Here is a 15,361-nt window from a genome sequence, read left to right on the forward strand (position 1 = left end):
ATTAAGAAATAATCTATATAAAACTTTATTTAAACCTTCTATGAAATACAGTAACAGCAGAAACTGATAAAATAACTCCCTTACATAATTCCATTCCAAAAACAAATATGAATTAAAAATGACTTACCCTTTGAGCTCTTTCTTTTAAATCTTGATCTTGAGCCAAAAATGATTCTAATTTTTTCTGAACATCGATAAGTTTTTCTGGATTGATTCTTTTAATAAAAAGAAAATAATGGTTAAACTAAAAAAGCAGTCTAACTTTTGCAAAACAGGAAATATTACATAGCATTTTCTTATGCCCCCTCATTTGACTTTTAAGTATTTAACATTATATCTCATCTATGGATTAGAATAACACAAGAAGAAGAAAATGACAGGACAGTGGATTTCTCCACACAAATGATGAGGAAGAAGGTTATCTACATTATCCACTATATTAACATTATTATTAGCACAGGCTACTTAATTTTATAAAGCTAGAGAGTAGACACCCACAGACTAAGAAGATGAAATTCAGTATCATTTTTGCAAATACTTCTTTTTAAATCATATGCAAAATCTATTTCACATAATCAAGTATCTAATACACAAAAATTGTTTACCTATGTAAAATTAAATTTTGCTTTATTAGGCTATAGCAAAAAATCTACACTTCATAAGAGACTCCATTTTTTTCCTAACTTCAAAATGAATTATTACATTACTTCAATACTAGAGTTGTAACAGGGAAACAAAAAGTATAAACAGAGCTTTTTTCCCCTTTATTATTAGAGAAAATTTTTAAAACATAAAAGCTACTAGCTTCAACAATCCAATTCATTATCAAGTTACCTTCTATAATCTTAACCAGTCCTGTCACTATCTGAGTCCGAATTACTGTTAGACAAATCACGCCGTCTCTCAGAGTCTCCAATACAAGTGAGACTGATGGACTCCACTATGCCCAATGCATACATCAACAGGCTACGATCCTTTGAAAGGGAAGAACAGCCCACAAAAAGATTTCAATCCACAATGCCCCTTGTAATTAAGAACTTCCTTCTCTTATTTTTCTCTGCTGGATTCTGAAAATTTATTTTGATTTTTTTTAAGGTGTTGAGGCTGGGGAGATGACTGGTTGGTAAAGTACTGCCACACTTGCATAAAGATCTAAGTTTAGCTCTTCAGAGACATTGTAGCATGTTCCTGTATTCTCAATCCTTTTGGGAAGGATGCAGAGAGATCAGAGACAAGTGGTACCCTAATATGCATTGGCTAGGCTGCCAAGGTAGTCAAATTGATAAGCTTCAGGATCAGAGTGACAGGCACATATGACAAAGATACCACACACATAAACAACATTAACAACACATACACAGGTTAATCTCAGCATTTGGGAAATGGACACCACCTCAGCTACACAGTACATTTCAAGCTAGCCTAGGCTACATGAGATCCTATCTTAATCAACCAACCAATCAATAAATAATTCTATAGCATAACCATGATTGGTTCAATATTCATTCAATAGGCAAATTAATATAATGTATCACATAAGTATATATAAAGGTAGATAATAAAATCTAAGTTATTTATAAACTAGAAATTAAAAACTTCAAAATAAAAAGTATCTTTTCTTTAGAAGAAAGAGGAGAAAAGGGAGGAAAGAAAAGACTAGAGCTATCATCATCCTTAACATAAATGAGAGCCTTCTGGTTTTCCCACTAAAATCAAGAACAAAGCAAGGGGTACTAGAGAAATAGCTCAACAGTTAAGAGCAATTCCCAGCACCAATCATTTGTAACTCCAGATCCAGAGGATCTGACATCCTCTCCTGGTTCCCACTAGCACCAGAAGCACACAGCACTAAGGACATTCGTGCAAGCAAACAACCAAACACATAAGATGATAAAGGAAAAGAACAAAGCAGAGGAATCTACTTTTCAACGTAGTAAAACAAAAGAAAAGAGAGAAAGTCATACTGATTGGCGAAGAAAGAGTAAAACTATACTTGTTTGAAGGCAAAATGATTGGTGACCTACTTGGAAAATCAAAAGAAAGGAACAAAATGCTCATGGAACTAATAAAAATTATAACAAGACTTCAGAATGCCAATATACCAAAGGCTTTGCTGTTTACCAGACATGAGACAGCAGAAACTAAAGCTGCAAGGAAAGAACTTCTGCAACAGGACTCTGAGAGAGTGAGCAACAGCCACATAAAAGAAACCAAAAATCTGATGATAGAAATCAAACAAAAACCACAATTTTTCAGTTTCAGAAAAAATTCTATCTTGTCAAGGTTTCAATCTGTTTCACACTTGATCTGCAGATTCAATGTAACACCAATCCAAATACCAGCCAGTTATTTTACGGGTATCAATAAACTGATTCCAAACACAAGCTGCAGTACTGTCATGCTCCAACCTCAAGACTTAACATAAAGCAACAATAATCAAGACAGGACGGTAATTGACAAAAGAACAAGTCAAGGAGAACAGGCCCCAGAAAAATCGAGCCACATGTATAGTCAACAGACCTGTGACAAAGGAAGCCCAGCAGCAGAAGGGAACAAAGTGAGTCTTTCTAATAAATCGTATCAGAACTGGTCACGGAAGCACATCAATACTGCACACATTTTATTTTTAAAAATTCAGCATGAATCATAGATATAAATAAAAGGCAGAAAAGGACTCAGGAGATGACTAAATAGGCAAGGAGAAAACCTGAGTTTGGATTTCCAGCACCTACTTGAGAAAGTGGACCCAGTCATGCACACCTGAAGCCCCAGCACTGGAATTTGGGAATGGGGTCAGAGAAGAGACAGGCAGATCCTGGGAGCTTGCCAGCCAGCCAGGTTCAGTTAAAGATCTTATCTCAAAAAAATAAGGTAGGAAAGTCAATGAAAATGACATCCACCTCTAGTACATGCACACACACACACAAACACACACACACAATTTCTAGCAACTAACATAGAAAACATAGATAACTTCAAGTACAGCAATGACATTAAATATAAAACAGTAAAGGGCTAATCCATGACATTTTTCATTAACTCAGTTAGACTTCATTAAAACTGGGAGCATGAAGCTCAGGCATTCTCTCTGCTCCCTGGCCCATCAGAAGAGCTGCTATGCTCTGCCATACCTCCTTGCCAACACAACCTCTGAAACCATGAGCCAAAGTCCTTCCTGCTTTAGGATAGATTTCTCAGATACTAACTACAGTGATCCAAGAGAGACCTTTGTATAAACTCGGGGCTTTAAGTGACACTGATATGTCAATATAATTCATAAATTGAACAAATCTCCAATGTGTTGGATGTAGACACTGGGGGAAACTGAATGTGTGGGGTAGAAAATGTGGAGCAGCTATGCTTTCCTTCAAATTTGCTGTGAGCATAAAACTTCTTCATAAGACTTCTTTAAAGTCCTTTGTTTTCCCTCTAATCAGAAGCCAGATGGTCAAACAGCTTAGGAGGGGGAAGGAAGGAAGTGAGGCCATGAGCATAAAGATGTCGTGCTGTCACTCCTCCTAACAGCCACAGATGAACAAGGAGCTCTTACTTGATCTCCTTCACAGGTACTTTCTTCTGGAGAAGCTGCTGCAACATCCCTTGTTCTTCTGAGGGTAGTAAAATTAATAAAGCTTCTCCACCCTCTTTGTACCTAAAAAACAAAAATTTTTAAATGCATCAATGCAACATTTGCTTCACTTTTAACAGTAAAGTGAGTAGATCACATAAAATCAAGTTCACTCAATTAGTAAGTGCTAGAAAACCTGCTTTTAATATTCTGTTATGTCAGTAAAGTAGGGTTCTAGCTGCCTTGCTTCAAATTCCAATCACCTGCTATAATTCCCATTGCCTTTAAGGCTGTACCTCAACAATAGAGCTAACATCTAAAACAAAGTTGTTAAACAGATTTAATCTTTTGAAATGGGTGTCTCAATACTGCAGCCTGGGATGCCCTTGCTTTTGTATGCAGCCCTATACAGGCCTCAAAATAGGTCCATACAAATATATCAAGGAGGCTATTTTCACTCAAGCCACAACAGCATTATGACAAAATTATTTATTAAACATGGCAACCAAGTAAACTGAAGAAATCAATTTATTGGGTTGTAGTGGCTATTTCTGGTTGTCAACTTGACTGTATCTGGAATGAACCACAATCCAGAATTGGGAGGCTCACCTTTGATCCTGATCTTGAGGCATAGAGGCTAAGAATCTTAGGGCACTCGATTCTTTGGAGATCTCTGAGTTCAAGGTCATCTGGGACAAAGCAAGTCCCAGATCTAGGTGTGGTGGTACACACCTTTAATCTGGGATACACCTTCTGTTGGAGACCTACATAAGGACACTGGAAGAAGGAAGGTTTGCTCTCCTGCCTGCTTGCCTTGTGGGACTGAGCATCTGATAGATCCTTAGACTTCACAGCTGCTGCTGACCATTGTTAGGGAGTTAGACTACAGAGTGTTAGTCACCAACAAGTTCCTTGCTATGTAGAGACTACCCATAAGTTCTGTAACTCTAGAGAACCCTGAATAATACACAGGTATAATGACGTTTGCCTGTAATTTCTGAAACAGGAGGCTAAGGCAGAAGAACTGCTACAGATTCAAAGTTTGTCTTTGAATCTGTTTGTCTTCCTACAGATTTTACTGATACCTTTAAAATAAAACTTTTCAGATCAGTGTAAAGAAATGAATGGGCCTACTCAGGCAATCACCAAGAATCCTTGTAATTGGTCTTCCGTCACCTAAAGCCAAGTCTTAATTTATACCATACCTTCAGAAATCTGTACTGACACAGGCCAAAGGCTTCCTAAAGTACTCAAGTGCTTGCGCTGCTTGAATACAGTTTACTGACACGGCAGTGTCAGCTGGTACACATGCGCAAATCAGATGGGATATTTAGGGGATGTTTCAGGTACTCAAAAGAAAACATAATCTCAAAGCATTCTTTAAACTCATGCTATAAAATTGTAGGGCACACTTTTATAACCAACCAAATATCTATTTACTCAGAAGCTATGACTCAGGAATAACTAAAGAACGCCAAGAAGCAGGCCCCTATCTTCAGGCAATGTAACACTCATCCTAATCAGAACTGACAAACACACAAGCCAGAGACTCAAGACGACAAAGAATGACAAAGGACAGCCGCAGGCAACAAGCACCACCAACTCAGTAGAGAAAGACGATTCAGAAGTGCCAGAGAAAGGATACGACACCACAGATGAAAGTTCAAGTCTGTAAGGCAGATAGAGAGGGGAAACTAAGGTGTTCCAAAAGAATGCCATGTCACCACAGAGGACACCAGACAATACAAGACTGATTTAACAGAGATCTAAAATGGGGACGGTCCACAGCAGGAGTACATGAAAGATGACTAAAAAGGTGCATTTGAGCCTGATTTCCACTGCCTTGAATGCCTCTGCAGAGATTCTGTAACACTGTCTACAAATAGCATTTTATCATTGAATGTTGAAAGAAAAACCGACTTTAGCTAAGAGAACAGTCCTGTACTTTTATTACAAAAACAAAAGGGAAGCATTTTATCTTACATATTAATTTTAAAGCTCAACTCCACTCTAATAAGAAAAAAACAAATGCATTCCTTGTATGCACAGACTGAAAAACATTAAATTATAACATACCAAAATGTTAAGCTATTTCACCATAGGTAATTTTTTTAAATCTTATTAATATGCCAGGCACTGAAATCGTGAGAAAACAGATATTCTGCTGACTATTACAAAGTGGAGTGCCTATAGGTACCGATCCCAGCACTCAGGAGACAGAGGCAAGTGGATCTCTGATTTCAAGTCCAGCCTGCTCTACAGAGTTCCAGGGCAGTCAAGACTATACAAGAAATCCTGTCTTGGGGAGTGGGGTAGTGGGGGCGGGGAGGGGAATAATATAAAATTTTAAGTATATTTGTAATATAGAGGAAGCTATAAGAACATGAAATAAAATTCTACCTAATAGTCTACACATTAAGAAAATTGTCCAGAAACAATGACACCTTAAATGAAACTTGAAGAATCTGCAGCCAGCCTAACACTAGAGATAGTGACATGAAACGGACAACCAAGTTTTGCAAGGGATAAAAACGGTATTTCAGAGACCAGTAAATATGTGAATATTTTGTCTTCTTATTTTTCTTGTAAACAAAAAGAAAATATGAATATAAAAATACTCCTTTATCTAATTATCTTTTGGACTCAAAAACTAGTTGTAAATACCTTCCTCACTGTTTAAATGCAGAATTATATGGCTCTAAGTTATTCATCTTCATTTAATAAAAATAGTATAAATTTTAAAACATTCCTTTAGCCATTAGGCCAAACCATGTATGATGGCAGAAGTGATTAGCATATAAAATAAGATGGTGACATCCTAACCATGTAAGATAGCTGACAGCCACTGAAACTGCCGTACCTATAACACCTCTGAGGACATGTTAAAAGTCAGAGGACAAGCTGAGGAGGTGACACCATGAATGAACTCAGAAGCAACACATGCTTTGCTGAGCAAGTGTGATGGAGGCACTCGGTTCAGATCCCCTACATCCGGGTAAAAAGCTAGTTAAAAATACACTGTAACCAAAGTGCTGGGAAGAAGGGGAAACAGGAGAATCTCTTGGGCTCACTGGCCACCAGAGAAAAAATAACAAAAAAATAATAAGAAGAACAACTTTATAAAACAGTCTAGTAATGATAAAAGCAAAGAATAAAAAGAAAACCAACTAACTGCTCTAACATATCTAAATATGAAAAATAATACAGAAAAAGAGAAGGGTGCGAAGGGGTGGGTATCCTTGAGGAGGGTAACAGAGACACAGATAACTGTAGGAAACTAACACAAAAGACACTAAGGGCTGGGACAAGTGGGGTGGGGAGAGATGGAGAGAGTGTATAGTCCTATTACTGACTGAGCTGAGAAACCCTCACAGGAGTCAGAAACCTGACTTTTGCTTTAAAAGATCATTCTGCATGCTGGACTGAACAGAGCACAGGAGCAGAGGAGCCTGCGAGGCGCCAGACCTTACCTGCCTCTGACCAGCGGCTGCAGCCAGCTCTCCAATGCTTCAAGTTACAAAACAAAGGATTTGCTTTACCCTTCAGTGAGCCTTCAAAGCCTAGTTATCAACAGACATATGCGGAAGGCCACATAAGGGAACAACTTCCTCTTTGGGACAGACAGACTAGTAGAAGTTAAAATTTTCCAGCTAAGTGAATTTTTAAGAATGAGAATTTTCACTTGCAAACACTGCTACTATCACATAGCTAATAAACTCATATTAGGCTTGATTCTTAGAGAAATTGCTTTTTCTCTATTTATTTCAGCTTGCAAAAAGTTAAAGACTCTAAATAAATTCTCAGTGTTTCCATAAAATACAAGAATTTTCTGCAAACCATGAACTCTTCCCAATTTAGGAATTTTAACTATTTTTAACCATTTCCAGCTTCATTCTTCTTGCTAAGATGTGTATCAAAAGCATATGAAAGACGAAAGCTCGGTTCTGCTGTCCCCTAGTGGAATCACTTTGCTATCTAGATTAAGTGAACCTTCTGAGAACTACAAGCACTCTTGGCACTCTAGAACAGGAAACAGTCATAAAAACCCCGTCTACTCTAGCTTCCCTACTACCCATACATATCTGATGTGTGACTTCTTTCTAACTACAAATTTTCTATTTTCCCAACTGTAAGTTTTTAATTTAAAATAAAAGAATTCAGGCTCTTTACTACTGAAACCTGCAAGCCTTAAAGACAATTGTTTTTAAGTGGCAAAATGTACCACAAGATAGATCTTCATTCACTTGTCTCCAAAAGGACTTCCTTTGTTAAGTGGATTAAAGGAAACTTTTCTTTGTTATAGATCCAATGAATTCATTTAAAATATCAAAGAATTCAGTAAAACAGTAAATGCTTGAAAGCATAAACACCTGGACCACCTTTATTTCTTCTTAGTGAATCACAAAAAGATAAATACGCCAGATTCTCCAACTTTAGTAATTTTTCTAACAAATCCACCTTTTTATATTTATTTATTAATGTTCAATTCCAAAAGCAAACACTTTCTGGAAGCCTGGTTTTAATTACAGCCTAACACAGGATTTTAATTAGTTTCAATTTTTAATTTAGCCTTTATTCGACTCAATTATTCAGTCTCATGGCCCACAAAACTTTCTCATTATCTCTAAGCCCATTAATGGTCATTTTAAACCAACAGAAGAAAAAAAGCAAGTATTACATATGCTAACCTTTTCACTGACTATACATCTGAAATAGTCAATTCAGAATTTGTTCCTTATGTATGGTCACATTTCTACTTTAAAAGTTAATGACTGTGTTAAAAAAAACATTAAAATAGTCTTTAAACTAGTATGCTCTTTAAATATGTACATAGTATTCTCTTGAGACTCAACACTGCAGTGTCCTAAGTCTCCATCGACAACCATCAAGATCCAATTTAATGCTCACCATAATATGTCCTACTATACACTGGATTTCTACCAACTTCTCCAAAACTAAAAACATGGAACACTTTCTTTTCTTGAATCATTCCTTAATATATACTGAAACACTTTCCACATCACATCACCGGCAGAGGTGAAAGGCCTGTAGGCCACTTTCTAGTCAAAGGTTTACAAAATACATACATATATATATATATATATATATATATAGCCATTCCTATCCAAGACCTAAAGAACCACAAATGCAGATGTGAGAGGGTGCATGCACCAATTTTTACAAACCACATGCCCACTGAAGGGAATTAAGGCATTGGGAAAAAGATTTATATCACCAACTTCCACTAAGACTTCTCAAAAGAGCTCACACTACAAAATAATCCAAATGTGAACCCAGAATATTAAGGTCCACCTTTTTAAGAAACTGGAAACAGCTGGTTTGGTGGATAAAGGCTCCTGCCACCAAAGCCTGACAACCTGAGCTCAATCCCTAGAACCCAAGTGAAAGTGGAAAGAGAAAGCTGACCCCACAAAGTTGTCCTCTACCTCCGATGCCATGTCATGTGTGCTCACACATATATCATGCACTTACACACATACACACACAATAGTGATCATAATTATAAACACAACACCTGATATCATCTATGTGCCCCATATCTCTTAGCCCTCAAGAGAAAACAAAGTTTAACAGCGAGTCTGTCCCATGCAGTGGCGTCTTCACAGAACCCAGTCTCAACTCTCACTACTTGTTTCAAGTATGTCACTAATTCCAACTCAGAGACTTCCTTTTGTAACTTCTAGCAAATCTACCTACTGTAAAATAGGGTTGATGACGAGGAAAACAGTAAGAAAATGTAAACTAAAGAAATAATTCAAATACAGCTATTTATAATTAACATAACTTTATTGTAATTAATACTTGTTATTTACAACTCTTAGCCATTATAAAGACCATATTACAACAGTTTACTGAAATGTTATTCATCTGCTTCCCATGTTTCATAGTTTTCTATGTCGTATGTACATGTTTATGTGAGGGTATGCATGCGAAGGTCAGAGACTGCTGTTAAGATCCCTCACCACCTGTTCTCCACCTTATTTTTTTAAGAGTCTTTTACTGAACCTGGAACTCATCTACTCAACAGACTAGCTGGCTAATAAACTCTGAGGAGCTACCTGTCTCAACCCAACAGCACTAAAAAAACAGATACATGTCACATTCCAAGTGTTTGTAGATAAGTACCAGGGATTCAAACTCAGGTCCTCATACATGAATGGCAGGCACTAAAGACCTTACACATGCTAGGACAAGAATTCTTCCACTAAACTATACCCTCAGTCCTCCTCTAGCTTCTTTTTAGAGCGGGGTCTAAATAACCTAGGCTTGCCTTCAACTTTAAGGTCCTTAGCTAAGAGCCACCACATCCACCAGATTCCATCTCTCTACTTTTTTAAGATCAATTTCTGGACAAAGAATTATTAAAGCAAAAGAAGTACTGTAAAGCTTTTGAGAAGCATTGTAACCCAGAAAGCTGTTAGCCATTTATAATTCTATAAAGTTCACTGCCATGTCAATAATACTAACAATTACACAATCCTTGTTATTCATTTAGATTCATTTTTCATTTAGCTCAAAATAACTGTGACTTTGTTTTATATTCTAGGCATTTCTCCTATAGCTAATTGGCCAGTATAAGGTACTTTCAAGTGAAATACAATTTTAAAAAAAGGAAACAAATGGAAAACCATCACTGGGAGAGACCTTCACAAATACCTTTAAATCTTACCCAGAAAAAGAAATCTGACTCCTACCAACCCTGTCCCTTATTAAACCCAAGACCATAGAAAATAAGAGAGAATTTAGACTGCCTGAGTTCAAATCTTGGCTGTGCTTAGCTTCAAACATACAGCATAGCTGCTTAAACAATTGATGTCTTCAGGTGACGCTACAGAAGTTATGAAGACCCAGTGAGCTGATAGTCAGCAGTTCTTGAAAAGTTTCAAATCTTTATGGATTGTTCTCAATTTTGACAGCCTTCAGGCTGCAATTTTTTTTTTATTTTATGTTTGTTTGTCATGCATGTATGTATGAGAAAGAAAGCACATGCATGCCAGAGTCTTTGTAGAGGTTAGAAGCCAGCTTTTCAAACTTTCCTTCCTGCGAAGGAATATCTCTTGCTCCTGCTGATGCACAGCATTACGCCAGGCTAGCTGGTTTGCAAGCTTCTGAGCAAATCCCCTATTTCTGTCTATCTTGCCACAGGAACACACTAAGATGAGCACCACTATCAAGGCTTTTTAAGTGGATTCCAGGGATCAAGCTCAGGTTTTAGACTTGTATGGCAAGCACTTTAACCCACCGAGCCATCTCCCTAGCCCATCAAGCTGTTATAAACTCACAGCAAATTAAGTGTTAACTCGCTCCATTGTTACCTGCAGCTGCAGAAAAAGCATGCTTTGTAATTAAACAGTACAAAAAGCAAAGAAAAAGCCCACACACCTACCTGGCAGTTCTACCTGCTCTGTGAATATACGTGTTGGCATCCTCTGGACAATCAAACTGAAGGACCCAATTCACAGCTGGAAAATCTTTATAAAAGAAATAGCAGGGAAGGTGAGACAATTTCAATATCTAGCCTGCAGTACTATTATTATTTTACAGTATTATTATGTGTCAAGATTTTCTATCACATCTCACTAACAAAACTTCAAAATATAATTAGTTACATTAACCAAGAAATTACATTTCTCTAATCTGACAAAGCGGACTAAAATTAAATTGCTTCATAACTAAAAACCCAAAAAAGATGGTTGCCTAAAAGCATCATTGTTCATAGGGTTCTAGTGACCATAAGCCGATTTCTGGGTCTGAAGAGATAGTTCAATTTGGCAGTGTCTATCACACAAGCATGAGGACCTCAATTTGAATGCCTAGCACTCACATTAAAAAGAAAAAAAAATTGTTTGAAGTCAAGTATGGAAACGCTTGCCTCTAACTCCAGCTCTAGGAGACAGGAATAAGAGGATGTGGGGCTTGCCGGCTAGCTATTCTAGCTGATTCTATGAACTCCAAATTCAGTGAGATGTTATCAAAAATAAGAAAGCACGGATGACATCAGACATCACCTCCAGCCTCCACATACTTGGCACACACACCCACATATATGTACACAGACACACATTATTAGTTTTGGAGAAGTTGGTATGTTAAATATAGTGATTTTAAAAGTCAGAATAAGTGGACAAAAAATAGATTCCATTGATTTTTCTTGCTAAATGAGTTACAATTTCAGTTTTTAAAGTTGTAAGAATTTTTCTTATCTTTAAACTTTTAATCTTTTTATCTTCCTTTGATGACTAAGGAGGCTCATAAGATTATAATTTAATTATCATGAAACGTAAGCTCACAGAAATACAAATACTACACAATGTTTCGCCATCATCTATCATGTTCAACTTACCAATTTACTATTTTTCTCTCACAAGATTTGAAGTTTCCAGAGAAACACCCTATAAGTAACTATATTTCCCTTGTCCACAGTAATGGTAACGTTTACTTACCCAGCCCCCTGGCTGCAATATCAGTAGCAAAAAGGACTGCAGCCCTCTTTCGGACAAATTCGTTGTAGACCTCCATCCTTCTCATCTGCGGCTGCCGGCCATGGAGAGCAAGGATAGAGATCCCTGGGCGAAGCCGGCAGAACACCCTGTACAGGTACTGAACCTGGGCACAAGCACAAGGGTAAGTTCAGTGCCGCAGGACTGAGAACAAACGTCACCCACTGCAGGGTTTCTAAAAGAAATGTAATCTAGCATCAAGGTCTTGCAACATTTTTGCATACGTATTTTCTAAAAGAATTTTGATTTAAAAAAAAAATCTAAATCTCAAACACTGAAAATAAAATTTGAAAAAAGTTCTTACATTTTTAAATCTACTAAATTCTTTCCAACTTTGAATGGCTGCAAAAGTATAACCTCCATAAAACTTTATTTTAAAATAACCATTTTTATCATATAAATATCCAGGATATCGAAATAGAAAAGCTATGAGAATTGTGAAGAACTCGGAAGATTTGCTCCCTTCCCTCCTCAACTCTTACTTTTACCTCTTGACTCACAGAACTGCAGCTTAAATTTTAAGCTTTAAAGTCTTTTATTAATCATATTATAATTCATAAATTTCTGAAACAAAATGTTCTTAAGTTATAGAGTTAATTTCCTATAAACAAGCAGTGTAAACTTTCCCTCAAACTGAGAATTTATCATACTAGCACTTAGCTAATCCCCCTTCCCAAAAAAAAAATAGGATTTAATAAATATCTTAGACATAATAAAATTTTATTTTATTATTATTCAATGTATAGGCCTAAAGAGACTACTGTTTTAGTTTTTCTTTACTATGTACTTGCTCCTAACTGGATACTGTTAGACTGAGCCAGAATTCTACAACATTTCTAACATATATAAAATTTGTTTACATAATTTTTTTTAAAACTAGACCCAGAGAACACAACCTTTTGAACTATAAAAATGCCCAAATCACAATACAAGGTGACTAGACAGCGAAAAGCTGCGATTGAACAAAAAGTAGTCATAAAGGTTATTTGCTTTCTAAACATCAAAACGCTATATTAGAACACAGGTCTGCCCCTGAACACATAAGCTTCATTACTTCTGAAGGGAATTAGGTGTCACCTTCCTTTCTGGACCAACCACTGCTGTTTTATCATTACTTCTATGTTCTTTAACACTCTGGAGCCGGGAAGTTCTGATTCTTAACCAGTAAAATCAAAAATAATGAATTCATGCCTTTGTGCTGCAAAGACACACAATGGGTACCATAAAAAGGAAGACGTTAAGGACAATCTGCAGGTCCAAGATGCACTGAGGAAAATTAGTTTTGGGAAAAGCATATACGAAAATTCAATTAAATGACTTCATGAAAACTTTCGGCAATGTGATTCCTTTGAATCAAGAAAGGACTTCAATTCCTGTTCTTTAAACAAACCAGCTGAGGGGGAAGGTAAGAGTCTAAGCATGAAATAGATTTACTATTTACTAAACTCTTACTCACTACTATTTCTAACTCTTACTCACAGGAAGTCATTAGAGGAGACCCAAATAGGAAGCTAAGAGAAGGTTAAGTATGGTCCAAACTGTACTGGAGCACAAGAGATTACAACAAGTTATAAAGCTTACAAACTATCAAGAGTATCACTACGGATGAAAAGACAGGAACTAAGGGTTACAAAAATGGAGAGACACTGGGGAAGCAGAGCTGGGACAATAACTTTTGAAGTGTCCTACTGGATACTTAGTAGTCAAGCAGAGCTCAGCGAATGTCAGGACTTGAGATTTAGATTCTGCAACTGACATCTTTCAGACTTCATTCACACCCTGAAAATGATGAGGTTACCCACAAAACATACTACGAAAAGGAGGCAGAAGGGAGAGCTCAGAAGTTCTCAATATTCTAGCAGTCAAACAGGAAAGGCCCAGCAAAATAGTTATAATAAATCAATCAGCAAGGTAGAAGAGAGACAGGTTAATGGATATAAAGTCAAAAGATTAGGCCAGGGGGAAGCTTCTGATAGGACGAAAAAGAATGGATAACTGAGCACTAACTGGAAATCTATATCCTTTAAGAGCTAACTGAATTGAGGGTCAGGAACAGAACAGAAGGGTAAGAAGTAGATTCAACTAGTAAATCCAAGTCTTTAGATGGCATTGTTGTGAAGAACAGAAAGGCAGGTCATTGGCTTGCTTTTCATTCTCAGTATGGGCAATTATCAACAAATGGTAGAGAGAGAAAAAAATGGGCAAGACAATGAGACATTTGCTATATACAGCAAAGATACTTTAGGCAGATGAAGACAAAGCTTAGGACATACAGGATTTGTCAGTGTGGCAGTAAATCTTCATTATCAATTTGATTAGCAGGAAAAGATTAATAAAGTACAACCATTGGATACATGTATGAGGGCTTGTCCAGAAAAGATTAGCTAAGAGGTAGGAGACTGAATGTGGGGGTATCTGAATTAGGCCTTCTCTCTCTCTGCTCTCTGGCCTTCGTGACTGAGCTCAGTCATACACATACCCCATGAAAGATTGAAACCTTGGAGAGCATAAGCTAAAGTAATTCTTCCCTTAAGGTAAATCTGTCAAGCATTCTATCTGTAGTGAAGTCTAACACTCGGAAAGGCAAGCACAGACAAGTAACTACCGTGGCAAGAAGAGCGGAGAGTTGAGATAAAAACAATTCTGTACATTATTTTTTTTTTCTAGCAACAAACCTAACTCCTCCCTAAGAAGTATAAAACTCTGAAATAAGTACTAAGAAGACCTGAAATTATTCTTTCCACAGAAAAATTACAGGCTTCAGTAGACAATAGAAACAAACCACTTCTTACCTTACCACAAGTTAGAAAGAAACTCACCTACATGTTTAACATGCTAAGCTAGTACAAGGGCAAAAATCTAGAGTTTATTATAAATCTATCATCAGGAATCTTAAATATACAGAGAAAGTAGTATATAAGTCAATCATGGGCTGGAGAGATGGCTCAGCAGTTAAGAGCACTGTAGCTCTTCCAAAGGTCCTGAGTTCAATTCCCAGCAACCACATGGTGACTCACAACCATCTGTAATAGGGTCAGATGACCTCTTCTGGTCTTTCTGAAAACAGTTACAGTGAACTCACATAAAATGAATAAATCTTTAAAAAATTAATAAATAAAAATAATAAATAAATCATGATCTCTTCTCCTTAGAAAAGAAAAAATATCCTTATATTTCTCTCAATCCCTTATTCCTAGTACAAGGCTAGCATTCAGCAATTATTTATTAACAAAATAAAGACATAGACAAAATATTACAGAAGAATTTTTTT

At 36.8% G+C, this 15,361-nt stretch overlaps 1 protein-coding gene across 1 annotated transcript in view; it reads right to left on the reverse strand.

Moving 5' to 3' along the window:
- Positions 1–15,361, reverse strand: part of DDX10 (DEAD-box helicase 10) — a 120,372-nt gene that overhangs the window by 92,202 nt on the left and 12,809 nt on the right. Inside the window, exons 8-11 of the mRNA XM_080930115.1 lie at positions 12,034–12,196; positions 10,977–11,061; positions 3,551–3,652; positions 128–215 (exon numbers count right to left, since the gene is read on the reverse strand). Coding sequence (XP_080786241.1) covers positions 128–215; positions 3,551–3,652; positions 10,977–11,061; positions 12,034–12,196 — 438 coding nt within the window. The remainder of the gene's footprint in view (positions 1–127; positions 216–3,550; positions 3,653–10,976; positions 11,062–12,033; positions 12,197–15,361) is intronic.

Source organism: Micromys minutus, assembly GCF_963924665.1.
Source record: "Micromys minutus genome assembly, chromosome: 16".
NCBI classification, from domain to species: Eukaryota; Metazoa; Chordata; class Mammalia; order Rodentia; family Muridae; genus Micromys; species Micromys minutus.